At 42.7% G+C, this 22,742-nt stretch overlaps 1 protein-coding gene and 1 long non-coding RNA gene across 3 annotated transcripts in view; one reads left to right on the forward strand and one right to left on the reverse strand.

The window, feature by feature from the left end:
- The window catches only part of IFT81 (intraflagellar transport 81), a 51,451-nt gene extending 34,811 nt beyond the window's left edge, over window positions 1-16,640 (reverse strand). The window contains exons 1-9 of the mRNA XM_036276501.1: window positions 16,553-16,640; window positions 13,740-13,904; window positions 13,100-13,203; window positions 12,012-12,192; window positions 8,985-9,074; window positions 6,377-6,442; window positions 5,954-6,064; window positions 4,847-4,931; window positions 1,154-1,317 (exon numbers count right to left, since the gene is read on the reverse strand). Coding sequence (XP_036132394.1) covers window positions 1,154-1,317; window positions 4,847-4,931; window positions 5,954-6,064; window positions 6,377-6,442; window positions 8,985-9,074; window positions 12,012-12,192; window positions 13,100-13,203; window positions 13,740-13,883 — 945 coding nt within the window. The 5' untranslated portion in view covers window positions 13,884-13,904; window positions 16,553-16,640. The remainder of the gene's footprint in view (window positions 1-1,153; window positions 1,318-4,846; window positions 4,932-5,953; window positions 6,065-6,376; window positions 6,443-8,984; window positions 9,075-12,011; window positions 12,193-13,099; window positions 13,204-13,739; window positions 13,905-16,552) is intronic.
- Window positions 16,641-18,813: 2,173 nt separating this feature from the next.
- Window positions 18,814-21,585, forward strand: LOC118640202. Of its 2 annotated transcripts, none has more exons than XR_004961337.1 (3): window positions 18,814-18,972; window positions 19,643-19,809; window positions 21,122-21,585. It is a non-coding gene; the product is annotated as an uncharacterized LOC118640202 (long non-coding RNA). The 2 variants fall into 2 exon arrangements; XR_004961338.1 differs by having other exon boundaries at window positions 21,232-21,585.
- The last annotated feature ends 1,157 nt before the right edge of the window (window positions 21,586-22,742 follow it).

Here is a 22,742-nt window from a genome sequence, read left to right on the forward strand (position 1 = left end):
TATCCCCTCACCTCAGCTGTAAGTTTCCAGTCACTGTAAGTGATACAGGAAATCCAAACTAACATTCCACAGGGATTTACATGAGGAATTCAGGGACCCAGCTGAGAGTTGACATGGATGACACGTAAAAACCTTCCTATTCTCATGATCTGTGGTTCTCCCGTAACTGTCATTTATCCTACTCATTAATCTAAATCTTTCCCAGTATAACACAACTGAATAAAGCAAACAGAAGCATATAGTCCTTCAACAAATATAAAAAAAAAATCATACAGCTTTCAGTATATCTATTTATCCTTTGAAAAGACTAGAGTTCTGTTAATTCTATGACATTAAATCTGAGCCAAATCTGACCTGTACATCTAATTTCTGTAAGTAAATGAAAAGAATAAAATGATAAGAATTATTCATTTAATTATAGTGGCTATTAAGCACATTAAAGGATTCGCAAGTCAAAACTGTTCAATTTTCATAGTTGTTATCTTAAAAAAATACACATCTGATTAGTGTTTTATATCTAGGGAGCAAAAGTATTATCATATGACACCAGATTTCAATGAGCATTACAAGAAAGTTTAGTAATTCCAAAGCTGACATAAAAGGCTAATAAATATACTAGTTTTAAATATAAAGTTGCTATATTATTATTCTTGGAAATAAAATAAATGATATTTAAAAGTTGCCATCCAGTTATTATATTATTAGCCAAGTATATATTATGCATACATAAACTACGAGTCTATCATATGATGACTTTATACATGAAGTTCGTTTCCTGATCAGGTGACGAGGCTGTTGCAACATCGTGCACACGAAGCCCCGGCATCGCTGCTGTGACTCCCCACAAAGAGCAGCTCCCCCGAGAGCTACCAGCGCTCAGAGCAGGCTAACCTAAGAGCTACCAGCGCTCAGCGCAGGCTAACCTGAGAGCTACCAGCGCTCAGCGCAGGCTAACCTGAGAGCTACCAACGCTCAGCGCAGGCTAACCTGAGAGCTACCAGCGCTCAGCGCAGGCTAACCTAAGAGCTACCAGCGCTCAGCGCAGGCTAATCTAAGAGCCAGGGGCGGACACTACCGAGAGCAGTTCACACAGTCTCCACAGGACTGGGGACGAGATAAAATTGGAAACCATAAAAAGATGACTGTCACTTACTTTAGATTCCAGTTCAAGAAGATCAGAATGGCCCATCGCAGGCTCTGACACCACTTTTTGTAAAAAATGCAGTTCTTTTTTCTTGTTCTCTAATTCTTTAGGGAATTTTTCAGTTACCATATAGGAATTAAACTTTATCTCCTCCTCTAATCTCTTCATTAAACCTTTGAAAATAAAATAAATGAATATTCAGCCCAAGGGAATAGGTGTAGTAATAGTCTGTAGACTTTAAAATACAAGACCTGTGTAGTAGGGCATATCTGTCAAAATAACTAGTAGATCTGTGTATCTTATCCATGCATAATATCAAGGGTAGTATCATAAAAGATTGGCCACTGAAGTCTTTTTATGTTAATTAGAATGATAATAAAAAAGGATAACTTACATGGAAGAAATGTTTAAGTAATTACAGAAAAAGTAGTATTATGATCTCTCCAAATTATCACCTAAGCCCTGGCCAGTAGCTCAGTTGGTTAGAGCATCATCCCTATAGTCCAAGGTTGTGGTTTGATCCCCAGTCAAGACACATACAAGCATCAACCAATGGCCCTGGCCAATTTGGCTCAGCCATAGAGTGTCGGCCCACAGACCAATGAGTCACAGGTTCGATTCCGGTCAAGGGCCTATACCTTGGTTGCTGTTCATCCCCAGCCCTGGTCAGGTCGTGCGGGAGGCAACCAGTAGATGTGTCCATCTCACGTCGATACTCTTCTCTCTCTCCTCCCCTCCCCCACTATCTGATGATAAATAGAAAAAAATATATATCCTCAGGTGAAGATTAAAAAAAAATTATCACCTAATTATTTTATACTCCATAATATGCAAAAATAACATTTGCAGAAAAAGTCAGATATAGTGTGGGGAATACGGTCAACAATGTCGAGAAAGCTGGCTCTGGGGCCAGGCAGGGCAGCAAGGGTACCACTCTGCAGAGTGCATGGTTTTCTGGCCACTTTGTTGTGCATCTGAAACCGGTGCAGAACGGTACTGATTGTAAACTGTGGTTGAAAGGGAAAAGAAAAAGGAGGGGAGAAAAAAAGCGAGATATATTATTGGGTCACATTTTGCATTCTAAGTAAGAAATCCAAGAACCAAACAACAATACAAATGAAATCCAGGTTCTTTCTTTTATACGTGGTCATTTACTCTTTTTCTTTTGCAATACTTCTGAGGCAATTTATAGTTATAGTCTATCACTTCATAAGTGGTAATACATTATATTCTGTCAGCTTTATTATTATTATTTCTTTGTTCAGGTAGAGTGGGAGGGAGAGAGAGAGAGAGAAACATCGATGTGAAAGGAACACATCGAGTGGCTGCCACCCACTCAACCGACCAGGGCCGGGGACAAACTGCAACCGAGGTACATGCCCTTAGTGGGAACCGAACCCGGGTCTCTCAGGACCACAGGCCGACGCTCTAACCGCTGAGCCAAACCGGCCAGGGCTACTCTGTCAGCTTTAAAGCAACGGAGACATCACTAACAGCACATTAAAATCCAAAAAAAAAAAATTATCTACATTCATAAATGTGTCCAGTTTTCCATGTTTGGTAGTTTTGATGTTGTAAAGTATTAGTTTATAGTTAAGTGGCAACTTAAATTATATTTTTAAGATTTAATAGTTGTCTTATTTTGGCAGAGTGTATAGATATACACACAGAGATTTCCAATGAATAATGGTTGTGTTATAAATTCCCAGCCTAGAGAGCTTTTAAACATTTATTTCAGATCTTTCCATTACACATTTACAAATTCTGGCTTAAGTATTTAAAACACTGGGTTTGCCCTGGCCGGTTTGGCTCAGCGGTTGGAGCGTCGGCCTGCGGTACAGAGAGACCCGGGTTCGGTTCCCGCTAAGGGCACGTACCTCGGTTGCAGTTGGTCCCCGGCCCTGGTTGGTCGTGCGGGTGGCAGCCACTCGATGTGTCACTTCACGTCGATGTTTCTATCTCTCTCTCTCCCTCCCGCTCTATCTGAACGGAAAATGGAAAAATGTCCTCGGGTGAGGATAAAAAAAAATAAAAAAAAAAAAAAAAAAAAAAAAATAAAACACTGGGTTTCCGGTTTGAGTCATCTACGTACGTAGATTGCATCATAAACCTGGTGTAAAACCTTACAATTATTTTTAGTTCTGTTGTGCTAACCCTATATTAACATGAAACAATTTACTAATGGCAAAGTCATGAGTTTTCCATTTTCTCTACAGTCCCCTGCCCGCCTGCTTTAAGGGACTGGAGAAGACGAAAGAGAAAGTGTTTAATGAATCACACTATAATTGCACAGTCATTCCTATGTGTTTTCTGATTAAATCTACTTCCTGGCTTCTCTGGCTATTAGATGACTAGTTTTCCCATCTTCGAGTTCTTAAATATATTGCATGTAATCAGAGATGGAAGGAATCAAAGTCTGAAATGTTTTAAAAGATTTAAAATTCTTAAATATTATTTTCCCTATTTAAAAAAAAATGTTCTAATTCTAGAAAACACAAACTAACCTATAGTGACATCAAGCAGATCTATGGCTACCTAGGAACAGAAGTGAGGCATTATAAAGAAAACGTTTGGGGTGATGGATATATTTGTTATCTTGATTAACTTGATGGTTTCAAAACTGATCAAGTGTATACTTTATTTATTTATTTATTTATTATTTTTTATCCTCATCCGAGGACATTTTTGCATTTATCTTCATATAGAGCAGGAGGAAGAGAGAGAGAGAAACATCGATGTGAGAGAGACACATCAAGCGGTTGCCACTCACACGACCCCAACCGGGGCCGGGGACAAACTGCAACCGAGGTACATGCCCTTACAGGAACCGAACCCCAGGTCTCTCTGGACCGCAGGCTGACGCTCTAACCGCTGAGCCAAACTGGCCAGGGCAAAACTTAATTTTTTTTTAATCCTTACCTGAGGATATTTTTCCATTGATTTTCAGATAGAGTGGGAGGGGGAAGAAAGAGAGAGAGCAAGACATCGATGCGAGAGAGACACATCAATTGGTTGCCTCCCTCATGAAGCCGACTGGGGATCGAACCCGCAAGTACATGCCCTTGACTGGGAATCAAACCCTTGACTCTGGTCCTCAGGCTGACACTCTAACCACTGAGCCAAACCGGTCAGGTCAATAGAAACGTCTTATAAACCTTTTTTGTCAGTGAAGAATTTAGATGGACCTTATTCAGCTAAATACCTGGATCAATTAACATTTGCTTAATTTTCCTGAACTGCTGACTACAACCCTTAAACTGTTTCCCAGAAAGATGTCAGAAAAGCAAGAACTCTTTAGCTTCCTGCCCCCCACTCACTATCCACCCACAAAAAAATACATGTATTACACACATAATACCTTATTTTTATATTTCAACCATTTTCTTTAAATTACTTTATTCCCCTCCTCTGTTTGGAAAAGATCACCATCTTCCTATCCATCGTTAAGGTCTTTACTCCCACCTCTCAACTTCTTAACATACTGCCTGAGTGCCTGCTATGTGCAATCCAGTGCACCAGGGCCAGGAAGTAGACCAGTCATGACTTGGTGACTCGCCTGGAGTTTGGCTGAGTCAGAGTTAGATTTGCCAACAAAGAACTCGTTGTAGTAGCTGTTACAGAATACTCAATGCAAGAGGAGGGAAGATTACTGACTTAAACTGATTCTCTGACCACCTGCATCATCTCATAACTTCCACTTACTTTCAGGCTTGGCGTCTGCGGCTGCGTGGCGCATGCTCTTCAGCTGGCTCTGTGCTCTCTGCAGTCTCTGCACCGCATGGAATAGCTTTCAAACAAGTCAGGCCCATTACTTGCTTAGTCTATTGAAACCGACCACCCATACAGACCATGCAAAATACAAGGTCCACATAATGCTTGTGATATAAAAGGAACAGATAATGAGAACTAAGAAAATTACTAGGTTAAATCCCCAAAGTAAATGTTTCCCTCAATACCTTTTCATGTAAAACTTACAAAAAAAAAAAAGTTTTTGGAAATGAAAAAAAAAATTGTTTACTGAATCTGATGAGCAAGGAAAAATACTTGTTAAAGAAATGTATGTACCGGGCTTTTCTTGTTATAACATGCTTTTCTTAACTTCAGGGACTGCAAGCTTTCTCACGAATGGTGCCTCAGAACCAGGGACCGAGGCCAGGGACCCATCCGGGCCACCAGGGCAGGGCTGCTGCAGGGGAACCACTGCGGTGCCACACGAGTCCCAAGGGAGCCAAACTCCGCACCGCCCAGTTAGAAGGAAATGGAGCTGATCTGAACTATATTTTTTAATGTATAAAAGTCTACTCAGTCTTTGAGAATGGATTTTAACAAAATAAAAGTAACATTTTTCTGGCCCAATAATTTTTTTTCTTTAAGGCAAAGTCTAAAAGTATGGATTGTGGGAGTTTTTGAGGCGTTTCATCGTTTGCTCATTTACCACTGGAGTAAAGTGTAGAGGATGCTGTGATCAGTGGAACAGAAAGGATGTTACAGCCCCAGACTCTCAAGACACCTTTGAGAGATCCTAGAAGTTTGATCAACGGTTAACCGTACGGCTTAACATTACAATGAATATTCTGTGATGCTGGAACGTGAGTTCAGCACAGGCCAAAGGGCAGTGGACAGACGGACACATACTGAGTAAGGAACCCAAAAGGTGGCATTGCTGTTGGTACCACAGAATACTCTTCGAATATTCCATGGTGTTCACAGAGGGAAACAGGAACTTCTGACATTTTTCTTTCTTTACATTTGAATTGTCAGGAGGAACTATTTCTTTCATCAGGAGAATATAGACTATTAAGGGGATACCTGATTCTTTTGTTCCTGTTTCTGTTGTGCAAGATATTCTTCCCTTTCTTTTTCAACTCGAAGTTGCCTTGCTATTTTAAGCATCCGTTGATGATTCTGAACTGTCTCCACCTACAGTAAGGGAGTAAGTAGTACATGTTACTGTGGGGTTTAAGAGGGAAATTAGCAAGTCACGTGGCTCCGACATCCATTAACATTTCCTTCTGGTAAACAGTACTCCCTAGAGATGACAGTAAAGCTCTGGGCTCCAGGTCCTTGAAGGTTTTGGGCTACTGCCTAGGGAGATTCCCTTTCAGTCAGTGTTATTTGAGTCCATCCTCGGATGTAAATCCATGCCTTGCTTAATCTTTATTTGCATTCCTAAGTCTTTGCAAGGGCTTAACGCTTGGGGCCAAAGTCTTGCAGCGCTAATTCTTGCCTTACCCTTTTCTTCAAACGTTCCACTCTCTTAATGAGCTGATCCTTTTCTTCCTCCATTGCACTGATATCCTAAAAAGTAGTCAAGAAGACATTATAAGAAAAAGCATTCTTTGTATAATTCAAGTAAGGTTTTTATATGCTCATGCGCCTATCATTTTCATCACTTATTGTCAGAGCATTAAGGAACAAAAGATCCTCAGTGGGCTGAGGGACATTTCTATCCCCCCCGCCCCCAGGGTTCTTTATGCACAGTGATTTTTTGGCAGCTTAGTGTTCTTCTAGAAAAGCAACTAAATCAAGTTATAGTGTAGCAAGGTAAAGCCGCCGGCCAGCACACTTGTGTCCAGATTCCAAATATGCGCAGATGAGTTTTCAAAAATCTTCTATAATGGAAAGTGTGCAGGTCTAAACATCTACAACAGCTGCTGATAGCCCATCCGCTCCGCTAAATACCAAACTACATATTCTGCCAATATTCCATCAAAATTATTTTGAAGGCTATGGTGTTTTCAAGACAGAACTTGGTGTCTGGTTTTGTCAATTAACAAATTCCCTTTCCGAAAATCAAGACTTCAAAAATAAACCATCTTCCTTTCAACCAGCTCCCTAATATTTAAACAAATGCTTCCTAAGCCGAAAGTACTAATAGCCCAACTAGCACAGTAATACTAAGGGAGAACTATACGCCGTCGTCCGTACTGATAGGGTTTGAGGGAACAGGTATCTTACTATGGGTGGCATTGGACCGAAGAATAAGATCACAAGTCTTAAATTACATGTGTATACCTTCTAGCCAGTAATTCCACCTCTGGGAACTTATCCTAGTAACATATGCATGAAAGCTCACTGACTCCTCTATGAGGATTCTCATAGTCGCTAATTATATCTCATAGTTGCTAATATGAAGATTATTAAATAAACTGTGTCTGAGGATGATTAAATAAACTGTGGTAAAATATAATGAAAGTCATTAAAAATTATGCGGAAGAATGTTTAATGACATGGGAAAAGTCCTGATTTGAAACTACTTGAAAGAAGCAGATCACAACATTTATATATAGTATAATAGCAAGAAAAAGATGTAAATAGATACATTAAAATGTCAACAGTAGTGGTCTCTAGAGCATGGAACCATAAGTGAATTATTTTATATTTCTTAATTAATCATATTTTCTACAAAGAATATGTTCAAAAATACTTTCTTTAGTAATACAGCAAAATTAAAATTACAGACTCTACTTTATCCATTTGGTTTATTCATATGACATAATGGAGAAATAGCAGATGGCCATCTATCACTCTTCTTCCATACTCTGTTATAAGTAACTTATGGGTCTGTCCCTCCCACTAGCTGTGAGTCACCCTAATACATTCAACAAGTTCTTATTAAGAACCTACCGTGTGCAGAGTACGGGGATATAATGGTAAACCAGATGTACAGACATGGTCCTTGGCCTCACAGGGCTTAAAGATAGTTAGGAAGCTAGACATTAAGTAAGTGTAAGTGTAATGAGTGTTATAAAACAAAAAGAATTAAGGGAACTAATCTAGCTAGAGAATCAGGGAAAGCCTCCCTGAGGAAGCAACTGCTAACGTTTCCTGACTGGACACAAAGTCCACGGAAGTGAGAATCAGCACGTGTTCGGGGAAAGAACTTACATGCCTGGTGAGAATGTAGAGTATTTTTTGGAGAGCATTAAGTAACATGCAAAAAAAGTCTTAAACATTTTCATATGCTTTGATAAGTAAGTCCATTTCTAGAAATTTACTCTACAGAAACAATCACAGATATGCAAAAATAAATTTATGTAGAAGACAATCATAGCATTATCTATAATAGCAAAAAATGAAAACAAAAAAACCAAAAATAGTTAAACTATCATACTATGAAGTATTATTTACTCATTAAAAATCATATTATAGAAAGATAACTATTGGAATATATTCATAATATAATGATTTAAATAGCAAGATACAAATAATTATGTATAGCGTGATCCTAAATACACACACACGAAGCCTGAAAGAATATACTAACAATTAGACAATTTTTTCTTTGTTCTTTTCTCTATTTTCTATAATATATATCAGATATCTATATCAATAGATATATGTATATTAGAGACTCAAAACATAACCTTTTAAAATCCATGGTAGTGGTGTATACAGTACATAGAACTCATTGTGAATTTACCCTGGCCTCATTAATTTCTTTTTTAAAAATTTTTTTGTTTTTCCTTTATTGATTTTAGAGAGAGAGAAAGTGAGAGGGAGAGAGAGCTAGAAACATCCATGAGAGAGAACATCAATCAGCTACCTCCTGCATGCTCCCCACTGGGGATTGGGCCCACGGCCTGGGCATGTGTCCTGACCGGGAATTGAACTGGCGACCTCTTGGTGCATGGGTTGATGCTCGACCACTGAGCCACACCGGCCAGACTCATTAATTTCTTTAGTAAGGAACTAGCAAAGAACCTTCAAAAGAAAATCTGCCTTTTGCTATCACTTGCTTCCATATAGTCTTAAAACTCATACTGAATGAACTAAAAACAAAAATACTAAACCTAATATTATTCAAATACAAAATATTGTTATGTTTTCTTTTCTTTACCCTTCTTATTTCTGCTGTAGATAATCCAGATGTCTTAAGTTGCTCACATTCTTTATGCAACGTTTTAAAGGCTTCCATCAACTCTTCATACTAAAAGAACAAGTTAAAAAATTATAAACTCATGACTAGGTCCAGTAGGTTCACCAGGTTGTCTATAAACTTACAGTGATTACTTAAATCAGTGATTTTCAACCTTTTTCATCTCATGGCACACATAAACTAATTACTAAAATTCTACAGTACACCAGAAAACATACTATATTTTTTGCCGATCTGACAAAAAAATAGGTATAATTTTGATCCACTCACACCGGGTGGTTACTGTTGTGTTGGCTGTGGTCATTTTTTAAATTTGACAGTCAAAAGGAAAAGAGGTCAGTGCCCTGACTAAATAGTCAGGTATTGCATGTTTTATAAACTCTTGCAGCTAACGTGATGAACATCACTGACTTAAATCATTATAAGCACAGCATTAAAAATACATCTTTGAACGTTTATATAGGACACAGAAAAGCAGGTTTGTAAAATCTGGCCAGTAAGTACTTCTCCCGCTTCCCCTCTGGTTACTTTCCTACCTCACACTCTATCTTTCGGTCTCTGGAACATTCCATGCGCTCACCTCCAGCTACAAACCCTATTCCCTCTGAGACTACTGTATGACTCCCTCACCCTAACGTAGATAACTCCTGTTTCAGGTCTCGGATACCCTAACCCTCACAGAAGACGTCTCCAGCCCTGTGGCAGAGTGCCATGATATCAGAGTTGACGTGGAGCATTGTAATTGTCTAGTGACTCATCTCTCTCTCCAGGAGACAGTGAGAACCAGGAAGACAAGAATCATATTGATCAAGTTCACATTTGCATCACTTAGGCTGAGCACGGAGTATAACTCATGTAGGCATTCAGTAAAAAGTAGATGAATGGATGAAAGAATCACAGCTTATCCAAAGTTTTTTTTAAAATAGTGCTGTTTTGCCCTGGCCAGTTTGGCTCAGCGGTTAGAGCGTCGGCCTGCGGTCCGGAGAGACCCGGGTTCGGTTCCCGCTAGGGGCATGTACCTCGGTTGCAGTTTGTCCCCGGCCCTGGTTGGTCGTGCGGGTGGCAGCCACTCGATGTGTTCCTTTCACGTCGATGTTTCTCTCTCTCTCTCTCTTCCTCTCTCACCCTCCCGTTCTATCTGAACAAAAAATGGAAAAATATCCTCGGGTGAGGATAAAAAAAATAAATAAATTTAAAAAAATAAAAAATAAATAAAATAAAATAGTGCTGTTTTTTGTAGGCATTGACAGGAAATATTTTTCTTTTTTTTTTGTTTTTGGTTTTTTTTTATCCTCACCCGAGGATATTTTTCCATTTTTTGTTCAGATAGAACGGGAGGGTGAGAGAGGAAGAGAGAGAGAGAGAGAAACATCGATGTGAAAGGGACACATCGAGTGGCTGCCACCCGCACGACCAACCAGGGCCGGGGACAAACTGCAACCGAGGTACATGCCCCTAGCGGGAACCGAACCCGGGTCTCTCCGGACCGCAGGCCGACGCTCTAACCGCTGAGCCAAACTGGCCAGGGCGGAAATATTTTTTTATTCTTTCTTTTTTTTTTTATCCTCACCCGAGGACATTTTTCCATTTTTTTGTTCAGACAGAGCGGGAGGGAGAGACAGAGAGAGAAAGAGAAACATCGACGTGAAAGGGACACATCGAGTGGCTGCCACCCGCACGACCTACCAGGGCCGGGGACAAACTACAACCGAGGTACGTGCCCTTAGCGGGAACCGAACTCGGGTCTCTCTGGACCGCAGGCTGATGCTCTAACCCCTGAGCCAAACCGGCCAGGGCAGGAACAGTTTTTTTTAATCATTAATTCTTCCTTTAATTAGCTGGGCATATAGTAAAAACTATTAATAAACTTCCTCTAGAAGAATTACTTTTTATCAAATTGGTGGGCGTATAGGGAGGAGAAAATATTTCACATTTACGCTTCTCTATTTCCTACATTTTGTAAAGCCTTCGAAGGTAATGTTTGGTATAATATTTGCAAAAACCTATCTACCCCACAAATGTCTTCAGGGATCAATACTGATTCTATTTTGAGTTACTGCCATGCTTACCTAAAATAACAAAATATATGAATGAAAAAACATTTAATTGTTTTGATTCGATCAAAATTTTGAGCACACACCATATAGAAGCAACTCTCCAAAACCCTGGAAGTAAAAATATGATGGGAGAGAGAGACTAACCAACGATTCACAACAAACTGGTACAAATCAGTCTATGGAATAAAAAGCACCAGATGCTAAACAGAGGCACTTTTTTTTTAAGTCCAAGTTCTTTGAAATCTTAAGCCCGAATCCTCTCTTTCCATAGTCTCTGATCAGCAATGTGCTTTTTATCCCAGGACCCAGGAGCCAGACCAGCCCGAATCCTCAGCAGTTAAGAGCTTTAAGACCTTAAGGCCGAAGCCCAGTGTTACTCTGAAACTCTGGCGAGGAGAGTGCACTGAAATTTCAGATTCCTGCCCCTTCTCTGCTTTTGGCCTGACTGGGAGTCCTCTGAGTCTGCAGGCCCAGCTTCTTCGCTAGTCTTTGCAGGGCTCACACGTCCCAGTTTGCCTGGGACAGTGTCCATCGTATCTGTTGTTCTGGTGTAATTACTATGATAGTCCCTTTCTCTCTGATTCAGATGACAAATTGTATAGTCACCTAACTGATCAGCAAAGTGACCTGCAGGCCCAAGCCCAGGAGCCAACCTACCCACAATTCTTAAGTAATAAATTATGCTAAAATCATTAATTTCAGGGCTTTCTTTTTTGATTCACGAAACCCTATCATTGAATTAGCATTTGTGTGCAAGTGTCAATATTTTAATACATAATTGCAGTTGACATTGGCTGTTAACTGGTTCACCTTTGGGTGCCACCTGAAAATACAGAGATGACAAATACACCAGAGGTGAACATGCATTTGAACACGTGCACCTTGAAATCCATTCCAGATAGTTCAGAAATACTATTTATGTATTGAATACCTGTTTATTGGTATCAGCCACAGTTTCATCCTGAAGAAACTCACTTGGTACCTCTAGTTTTATTAAGAAACGAGCTAAATATGCTCTTTTCTTCAGTTCACTAGTCCTCTGAAGAAGCCAGTGGAGCACAGGGTAAATGACGGGTTTACTTCCGATCACCAGGCCCTGCCGGAAGGTGCTCCTACAAAGAGAAAACACAAACACATACACGCACAGGCTTATAAGCAGACCTTGAAGAGGGACAACAGTTACTCGAAATCCAATTTACAGGGTCCTGATTGCTTTCCACGACAACTTAAAAAGATAAAACCAAGGTTATTCTAAAGTCAGTCTGCACATTAACAATAAAAATAAAATTAGGCCTTTAATAGATCACATGGAAAGGTTGTGTTGGAACCGTTACCTGGCACAGTCAGTCCTTCATTTCACTTCACTGACTAGGCAGGCTTAAGTTATTGTTTATATCTAGGATGGCGGATGGATGATAAAATGGAATAGTGGATTTCCCTTTTTTTTTTTTCTTTATTGATTTTAGAGAGAGGGGAAAGGAGAGGGAGAGAGAGATAGGAACATTGATGAGAGAGAACATTTACTGGCCGCCTCCTGCATGCCCCCCACTGGGAATCGGGCCCACAACCTGGGCATGTGTCCTGACCTCTTTTTTTTTTTTTTTTTTTTGGTATGTGCCCCTAGCGGGAACCGAACCTGGGACTCTCTGGTCCGCAGGCCAATGCTCCAACTGCTGAGCCAAACCGGCCAGGGCGAACCGGCGACCTCTTGGTGCCTGGGTCGACACTCAACCACGGAGTCACACCAGCTGGGCGCCCTGCCTGTTTTGATTAGGAGGAAGAACTTCTGCATGACAAAATAACATTGAAAGCTCAAGATGATTTTGAAATCCAGTGATGTTCCGAGGACACTGACTTAGGGAGACTGGGTATTCCCTGGGGATGCTGACGATACCCTATGAAGGCTCGGCTATTAAAGCATAGTTTAAGGACAATGAAATGAAATAAATTAAAAATAAAATAAAACTTCTCTAAATTTAGAAAAAGAAAAGAGAAAGCAACACACAAGCAGATGCTTACATGTCTGTGGCATTTCCTGGAGGTTTGTATTTGAGAATACCAAGAAGGCTCAACATCCGTTTGGCCGTCTGCTCTGGCATCTCTTCTCGGATATCAATAACTTGCTAACAAAGAAAGAAATAGAAAAAAAATGTTATTGTTGTAAATCTACCAAAGAATGATATGTAAGCTCATTTACAAAACTGTTCTGCTAGATAGAGCCTAACAATGGTTTCGTAATCAAACAGATTAAGTGTAGAGGTCCCCAGATTCCAAGTGAGGGTGCATACAAGTCAGATCAGGATTCATATTAAGAATGTCAAGTGTAAAAAAAGTCTCCAGTGCAGAGACATGAGCTAACTTGCAATACAATAAAACCTTCTGTAAAGGCATTTTTATTCCTGGACCAAATCTATTTATGTTTGGAAGTAGAGAAATATTTCCCAAATAAGGTACAAGTAGAAAATGTAATTTTTGAGCTATTAGAGAAACTGTAAAGATCCATTACTTTTACTTTACAAGGCTAAGGTCTATAAAATCAGGCCTCATGAAAACGAAGTCCATAGTCGTTCAATAACTTGCCCAAGACACAGGTATTCATTCAGAGGCAGAAACGGGCTTCCCTGACACCCTCTTCATCAGAGAAAGAAGAAACTCTTACCTTTGGGTCGACCTCAGCCAGAACATCATTGAGAACTTGTAATAGCTGCATTGGTTCCAAGGAATCAAACGTGATTAAATTATAGTTCTTCCTGAAAGGCTCCTTATTGAGATTGCCCACGATGAATTTGATTTGATCACTCATAATCAAGTCTTATAACTCAAACTAAAAAGTAAAAAGAGAGAAAATATTTCTCAATACTGATAACAAAAGTTCGGGGGGGAGGGGAATCAGTATTAAGATCATAGGAAGTAGGCATGAAAAGTATAATTCTATCTGGAAAAGAGTGATTTTGTTGAAAGAAATCAGAGTGTGAAGACTTTATTATGAATCCTACAGTATATACTGTTAATACGTAACGCCAAATGTTTCTGTATATGCGTCTTGTGTGACAGCAGTCATCTGAATTAACACGGACAAATGAATAAAGCCTACCTACATTAACATCTCTCCCATTCAACTCTACAACTTCTACCCAGCGGTTAGACTACAGACATCTTTCTAATTTTTAAAAATTAGTAGCCCGTGTTTAAAACTGGGAGATATTTTTTCCATTAAGATCCAGATTTCCAGTCTCTTTTGAAAATCAGATCCGGCAACCATGGGCCCACATTTCTGCAAGGCCACCTCCAGTGGAAGCTGAGTAGGGGCGCAAGCGTCAGCCTGGTATGCTTTCCTTGGCTTGTTCTGGTTTCCTCCACCCAACACTGATGTCACCGGCCGGCCCTGTAGGCTTCGGCTCCGCCGCCCTTGCGTATTTCAGGCCTTCGTTTCCTTTGCCTTCAATAACGTGACAGCCTCGTGTTTCTCGGTCTCCTCTCCCATTCTCAAGGCCCACAAAATAAAACCCAAACTTCTTGCACTTCGAGACACTTTAGGATCTAGCTCAATTTAGTCTTTCCCATTGTATTTCCAAATTGTTACATTTCACCCTTTCAAATTTCGGCAGACTAACCCCTAGTTGTCCCACCTCTAGGCCTTCAGTTAATGCCGTTTTCTCTGCCGAGGGCTGTTCTCCCTTTCCCCTCTCTCCAGAGGTGCAGATCCTAACAGTTTTCCAAGCCCTCCCCTCTCCAAGACAAGTTCCTCCGGGAAATCCTTCTTATGCTACACACCATGTCTGCATCAGAATAGCAGCCTGCCCTCCACGTTGACCATGCTTTATTTGGAAGTCGCTTTTCTGTTTTGTAGTAGTTACTCGTGTACATTTTCGCTACTCTGCTAAACTGTGAATTCCAAGAGGACATATCTGTAACTCCATCTCTGAATACCCACAGCATCTAAAACAGTGACTGCTTCCACTAGACTGAATGAATTGGTTCAGAGGCCCAGGGCAAAACAAACAAATAAGCATCAGCTGGCTGGCAGTGAGAAGGATCCTAACTTTTAAAAAACAGAATATCTGATTATTTAATTGCGGAAACAGCTTTACCAAGGTTCCTAGTGTCTCCTGCATGCAAACATCACTTGTTTAATATGGGAAGAAGTAGTAGAAATTTTGCAGGCAGGCAGTTTTTTTAAATGAACTACTAAAAAAAGAAAGAATGACTTCGGTGCTCCGTAATAGTTTTTAACCATGAAAGGACAGATGTTATTTTACCCAAGACATTAGTTGAGGCAGCATACATCTTGCTCTGAAATAGGTTTGATTTTTTTTAATCCTCACCCAAGGATATATTTTTTTCCATTTATCTTCAGATGGAATGGGAGGGAGAGAGAGAGAGAGAAACATTGATGTGAGAGAGACACATCGATTGGTTGCCTCCTGAAGGACCCTGACCAGAGCCAGGGACCAAACCTGCAGCCAAGGTACATGCCCTTGACCGGAATCGAACCAGCAACTTTTTGGCCCACGGGCTAACCCTCTAACCAGTGAGCCAAACTGGCCAGGGCTGAAATAGGTTTCTGAAATCGGGTGGGTAGAGCTGGATATTTAGAAAACATCAAAATGTGACAACATTCTATTTCTCCATAATTATGATAAAATGCTGACTACATTGTTGTTAAAAAAAAAAAAATCTATGTCAAAAGACGGTAGAAAGGATAACCAATGCAGTTGATAAATTCGAGGTTTTTGCAGCTGTAAAAAGAAAAGCTTTTACCTAAATGAACTAAAAACCCACGTGGGAGATGCAAATTTTCCCATGTCAAGCCTATTTTAAGTGAAAGTCCATGTCCTAACCTTCACGTACATATTACAGTTATTCCATCATTTCAAACTTCAATATATATGTATTCCCTTTAAAAAACCAAACCCTGTAAACACGTTCCCAGGAGAGAAGGAACCGGCTGCCTCCCCACCAGCAGCCCACCCGCCTGCAGATGGTCCCCGCTGAGGACAAAGATGTGCTGAACGGGAGGGTGTCCGTGCCCCGGGGCTCTGCGCGCTAAAATTAGCCAAAGCAATTACTGTCCCTGTCGGGCGGAGAGCTGCCGCACTAATTCACCAGCACTTACCCCCCAAGAACCTCAAAACTCGGGGGGGGGGAGGGTAGAATTAAAACCAGGACGAGCGTCTCCCCGGCGCGACCCGGCACAGAAACCAGCCGCCGGTCTCAGGCTGGCACGGTCGCTGGCAGCAGCCTCGCGGGGTTCCCCAAAACCCTGTCCCCCGACCCGGGGCTCGGGAGAGGGGCCTGGGGCCCCAGTCCGACCCAGGCCCTCGGGCTCGGGACGGGTCACTGCGCCGGAACTGCGGGGACCCCTCGGGGACTGCCCCGGGCCCCTGTCCCGAGCCCCCGGGAGGGAGGGGGCAGTTCCCCCCGGCTCGGGGTTCCGGGAGTTTCCGACGCGGGGGCGGGGGGCGAGGTTACCTCCAAGTCTCTCCGCGAAACCACTCGCCCCCACCCCCCGGAGGTGTCCGGGCTCTAGCGGGCTCCTGGAGACGAGCTCCTTGGCAACGGTTGCTAGGCCGGTGACGTCACCTCCGGCGGGGCGGGGGGAGGGCGGGCGCGCTTCCGGGGCGCGGGGCGCGGCCCACGTGCGAGCGGGACCCCGGCCCGAGCCGCCGCCGCCAGCCTGGGGACGGGGGCGTCTCCGCGCCCCCCAACGCCCTGCCGTTTGCAGTTTACGAGACGCCCCATTCACGCACGAGCAGCAGGGGGACCCCGCGGTTCGGGGCAGGGCCGGAGGATCTGAGCGGCGGAAGCCTCTGGCCTGAGCTCTGGCTTCGGGTTTTGGACAGAGGAACCCGAATTAGGTTAGCGGGGGGCGGGGGGACAGCTGTGCAGGCTCCGGGGGACTGCGGAGACGCCTTCGGCCTAGAGTTCGGCTTCTCTGCCGCGCTATGTGGGCCATGTAGCCCGTACTGGGAATTACATATTTTTTATCCAGTATTTTTTTTTTCTTTTTTTAATATGCTGAGAGCCTGAAAAAGAAAAAAAAAAAGTAAATGGCCTAAGGCTCCTTTTGGCTTCGAAGAGCCTCTTTTCAGGCACCTGCAGAGGTGGGTGAAGGTCTCGTGCAGTCGCCTACCGTCCATATCCGGTGAAGAAGGCCGCAGGAAGGTGTCCCTGCCCAGGCCACGAAGAGTCCGGAACGTCTACCATTGCTCTGACTGGCTTGGGGGAGACCTTAGTGGGTGAATGATATTTTGAACGCGCCCCTCTCCCCCTTAGACTGGAGATCACTGAACTTTGTGATGTCAATGAAGAAATGGGGGGGGGGGGATTCTGCACACCCTGAAAACTTAATTGCTTGCTTAAATATCTTGAAAGAAACCAGCTACCGATTTAGCATCGAACTTACAAACAAAACAAAACAAATTCCCATAATAGGCCTCTCCTCTAGGCCCCACACTGTGCTGCTGGCTGCTGGGGATGAGGTCGGTGGAGGGTAGGAATTACCTGGTCCCTTTCATCCTGGAGCTAGCAGTGGTGTAGGAAGACAGACAACTGAGTGAGCAATACCTATACAACTATGACAATGCTGCAATAACAGGACTCAGTGATGGGGAAGCCCAGATGAAGGGTCCCAAGTTTATCTGGGGCTGAAAGGACTGTACGAACAGGAGAAGGTCCATTAAACAAAGTGATGCTTAAGGGTCAGTACAAATCAGCCAGACTGGAAGGGGTAGAGTTGATGGGGCAGAAGGAACACAACACTCCCAAGACCGGTCCATTGCGGGTTGCCTTCTGGCTGTTCAACTACCAAGTGAAAGCGCTTGGACAGATACTAAGAGTGGTCCCAGCTCATAGACGCTCACCACCAGGAGGAGACAACACTTAAACCCTTTAAAAGTTAAACAACTAATATAACTCTGGGAGAGACAATACAAGATTCGCACAATGGGGTTACCTAATTAGTTAATGGATGCTGTTGGGTGTGTTAGGAGATTCTCCCCGCTGCCTGGATTTGGTCCTGAACCTACCATTGTGTGGCCTCACCTCTCTGAGCTGTGCTCATCTGTCCCCTGTGGCTATAACAACACCTTCCTCAAACGGGTTGATGTGAAGATTGACTTGAAATAGGAAAAGGGAGCAGAACAATACCTGACATCAGAAAAGCTAAAAACATTTTACATTTTCCCCCTTATTTAAAAATAAACGAGATGGTTAGATTGGCTCCTTCTACAGTCTATAGATGTAGGCTATACACAGGCAAGAGTGGCTTCGCTAGTAGTTTTTAGTTCCTCCTCTGCCTGTCGCTGCTGTTAGTGAAACACTATACTTTTTGGTTATGAGATGACAATCCTGTGTAAATTCAAGTAAGCAATGGACCTCACTCTTTGCACTCAAACTGGAACAGATTTTATGCTTAATGTCTTTGCTCTGGGACACAGGAAAGAATTTTTTTTATTTTTTATTTTTTTTATTTTTTTATTTTTTATTATCCTCACCCGAGGACATTTTTCCATTTTTTGTTCAGGTAGAGTGGGAGGAAGAGAGAGGAACCGAGAGAGAGAGGGAGAAACATCGACGTGAAGGGACACATCGAGTGGCTGCCACCGCACAACCAACCAGGGCCGGGGACAAACTGCACCGAGGTACATGCCCTTAGCAGGAACCGAACCCGGGTCTCTCAGGACCGCAGGTCGACGCTCTAACCGCTGAGCCAAACCGGCCAAGGCGGAAAGAATTTGACGCCACTCAGCCTGAGATACTGAGAAGCATATGTCCCAACTTGAAGCCAAAACAGAGACCTGGAGAGGCTGCACGTGTTAGTTCCCTGCCAGGGTATAGGGCCCAGATGTGGGCCAAAGGAAGACCTGCTACCAACCCCTGATTCATTCAAGGTAAAAAGATTCAATGAGGGGTCCAAGAAGAAATTCTCAGCCACAGTTTCACAACAGTGAAGGCATTGAGGATTATATCCTCAGTCAAGCTACCATGTGAAGACTTTTCTTTCTGTAGATGCTATATTGAGTCTTTCTTGTAAAATCTCAAAGATGCCTCTTGGCTGAACTATATTTGACATTTTTAATAGATGAAGGGAAGTCCCAGGCACATGAGACAGTCTTTCAGAAAGGTTCCTACTCCTACCTTCCCTCTCTTTTTTATCTAATAGATTTATCAAGATATAATTCACATCTATACAATTCACTCATTTAAAGTATGCAATTCAGTTGCTGTTAGCATTTTCACAAAGTTGTACAACCATCACCACTATCTAATCCCAGAACACTTTTATTACCCCAAAAAAGACACCCCGTTCCCTTTAGCCATCTCTCCCAAGTTTGCAATAAAAACAAAACCAAAAAAAAAAAAAAAAAAATCCCACTCCCCACCCTCTGACAACACTAATCTGCTTTTCTTCTCTATGGATTTGCCTTTTCTGGACATTTCCTATAAATGGAATCACAAAATATGTGGCTCTTTGTGTCTGGCTTCTTTCACTTAGAAAAGTGTTTCTGAGGTTCATCCATGCCGTAGCATGAATCACTACTTCATTTCTTTTTATGGCAGAATGATATCTCATCGTATGGATTTTTGTTCACCCATTTATCTACTGATGGAAATTTGTATTGCTTCCACTGTGGGCTCTAATGAACAATGCTGCCATGAACATTTGTGTACATACCTGCACTTCCTCATGGATAAAGCACTTCCATTGGCTAAATCGGGTGAGCAGGGTATGTACATCAGGGACATGGGTAAGTTTGCGGGAGGTCTCTATTCATTCTTGGGTCTGTTTTTTTCCTTTCAATTCTTGTTAATTTTGTCTGTTCATGGTTGTAGACTACAGGACCCAAGATGTGGATTCTTTAGCAGTTTTTGGTTGTAACAATAGACTGTTCTTGAAACCTACTCATTCCTTGCTACCAAAGCAATAAAATTCCCAATCTGCTTCTCACCCAAAGCCCTCTAATAAGAAAATGATGCTAAGAGGAAGTGTCATTTAAATGTTCACTGGCCTCCACTGGAGGCCAGGGTGCGCTGAGGTGGGAGGAAGTGAGGGAAACTGGCAGCTGCCCTTTCTAACTCCCTTATTTAATCCTGTAGACGTTGCAAGAAACAGCCACAGTTGTGAACCTTTGCTCTGGTTATTCAAGGGGGAAAAAAATCATTCCTGGTAAAATGTATTTGTCAAGACTCAGTTTAGTACAAGATAAAAAATAAGGAGAGAGGTCACTGTTTTATGACTGTGAAGACCAAGGATATTACTAACTTCAGGTATGGCTTGATCTGGGAGTTCAGTGATGTCATCTTGACATTCTTTCTCCCTCCATCTCTCTGACTGTCGTCCCCACTTTCCTCTGAATGGGCTACTGGTAGCAGGAGGCTTACATCCTTCCAGCCTGGCAACCTCAGTAAAAGTACAACCTTTTATTCAAGAGTTTGAGCAAATTCCCAGAGCTGACTTGCATTGGTCTGAAGTGTGTCAGACCATTCTCGAATTAACTGCTATGACTCTGATGGATATAATAAAATAGACTAGGTGAGGGTGGCTCCCAAAAAGGAAGGACTGCATTCTGTAAGCAGAGGGAGAGATGCTCTTTGAACAAGAACAACAGATGCCCAGTACAGGTGGTCAGGGAAGGTGGATACATCTTAAAAGCTGGGTAAGAAAAACCAGAAAAGATGCCCTGGCCAGTTTGGCTCAGCGGTTAGAGCGTCGGCCTGCAGTCCGGACAGACCCGGGTTTGGTTCCCGCTAAGGGCACGTACCTTGGTTGCAGTTTGTCCCCGGCCCTGGTTGGTCGTGCGGGTGGCAGCCACTCGATGTGTCCCTTCACGTCGATGTTTCTCTCTCTCTCTCCCTCCCACTCTATCTGTACAAAAAATGGAAAAATATCCTCGGGTGAGGATAAAAAAAAAAAAAAAAAAAAAAGGAGAAAAACCAGAAGAGGAAGAAATGAGCCTGCACTTCTTGTGGGAGAGTGTCTGTATCAATGTGAATGTTCTCCCTGATTTTCTCCCAACAAATTATCTTTCTTCAATGCAGGCTTTAGTTGTGGGCCAAACGAGATCTTGGGATAACAACAGACCCCCCTGGTCCCCACGAAAATCTGAGGATGCCGTGAACATAATGTCTCCGGCCTCTTCTCATTTCAGAAGTTCCAAACAAGAACTTTCCTGTGCAGAGGCCGCGGAAGCCACACCAGTTTTCTGTTTTTGGTATTAAATTTAGACCTTTCATCCTGACCATGAGATATTTCTGGATTCTGCACGAGTATTCAGCAAATGCCAGTTTTCAAGATGCTATCCCATCTGGGGTACTCTGCACACTGCCCGCTTTATCTGGTTTTTTTTTTTAACTGAGAAAAATGACCCAGACGCAGGAGCAAATTCGGAAGTGGGTTATTCTGTTATCCATTAATTGTCATTTAATGCCTGAGCCATCTAGGTTACTTGGAGATGAAAGAAACTAAATTTAACCGGAAACCTGAATTTGGTTTTGCAGATAGCCTACACTGTCTCTGCTTTGGCAATTTAATCTTGCAGGGATGTAACAGCAGAATATGTTTTCCTAAAAGGTAAAAAAAAATAATATGTGAAACATTACATGTGTGCCTGGTACTACATTTTTGTCAAGTAGTTTTTTAAATGTGTTTTGGGAGAGAAATGGGCTACGTAGAGGAGTCAAGTAACATGCAATTCATATTAATTCCTTGGTTGTGGATTGAAAAATAGGATGCCCTTACATTCTTACTGGGCTCAAGTCATAATCATATCGTCACTTACGGATGCTTACTGGGCTCCTTCTCCTCCTGAAACAATTCGCGTTGCCTTGAGTTTTGCAGGTTGAAATCGGGAGCTGTTTCTTTGTAAAGGGCTGAAGTCTTTAGAGGTTATACTGGCTGTCCTCAAGGGGGAAGCAGAGAGGGGAGCTCCTTCTAAAGTGGGAGATGCTAAGAAGACTGGGAAGGGGTCACAGGTTAATTCTGGAGCGGCTCCAAAGAAAGGAAAAACACCCCAAGAAGGCCAACACCGCGAGCCCAGTGGCTTCGACGGTGGCCAAAGCTTTCCTTGTCCCGGGCCTGACATGGAAGCATTAATGTTATTGGATCCAAAAGGACCAGGCAGTCTGGGATGATGGGTGGGGGGACCAACCAGTCACCAAGACGGGCCTTTGACAGAGGATTTCAAGTGACTCTCTGCAGCTTTGTCACTGTTCAAGGGCCCGGGGACGTGGCATCCCCCAGGATGTGTGCAAAGGCAGGATGCCCAATAATAACAGGATGTGGGCTCCGAGTTGGATTTCAGTTGATTATAAAATCATATACTTCCTCTTGTAAATCTGAGTTGCCAACTGAAATGGATAACCTCTGTATCAGCCCGCGTCCTGGCACACTCTGGACAATTGAGGAGGATTTAATAAAGGACTGTTTGTGAAGGTGTGGGCAAGGGTTGGGGACACCAACGAGGGACCAACGGCAAGGGCAGCCATCGCGCCTGAGTCTGCAGCAGCCAGAGAACAGGCCGCAGCAGCTGTGCACAGGGCAGCGGTGGGGAGAGGGCCACCTACGAGGAGCCTTCGGGTGTAGCCAGTCCTGACCTCACGTTCCTCCCACCTTCTGATCTCCTGGCCGGCTTCCCAGGAGCTAAACCCAGCGGGGCACCAA

This window comes from Molossus molossus, unplaced genomic scaffold (assembly GCF_014108415.1).
Source record: "Molossus molossus isolate mMolMol1 unplaced genomic scaffold, mMolMol1.p scaffold_m16_p_22, whole genome shotgun sequence".
NCBI lineage: Eukaryota > Metazoa > Chordata > Mammalia > Chiroptera > Molossidae > Molossus > Molossus molossus.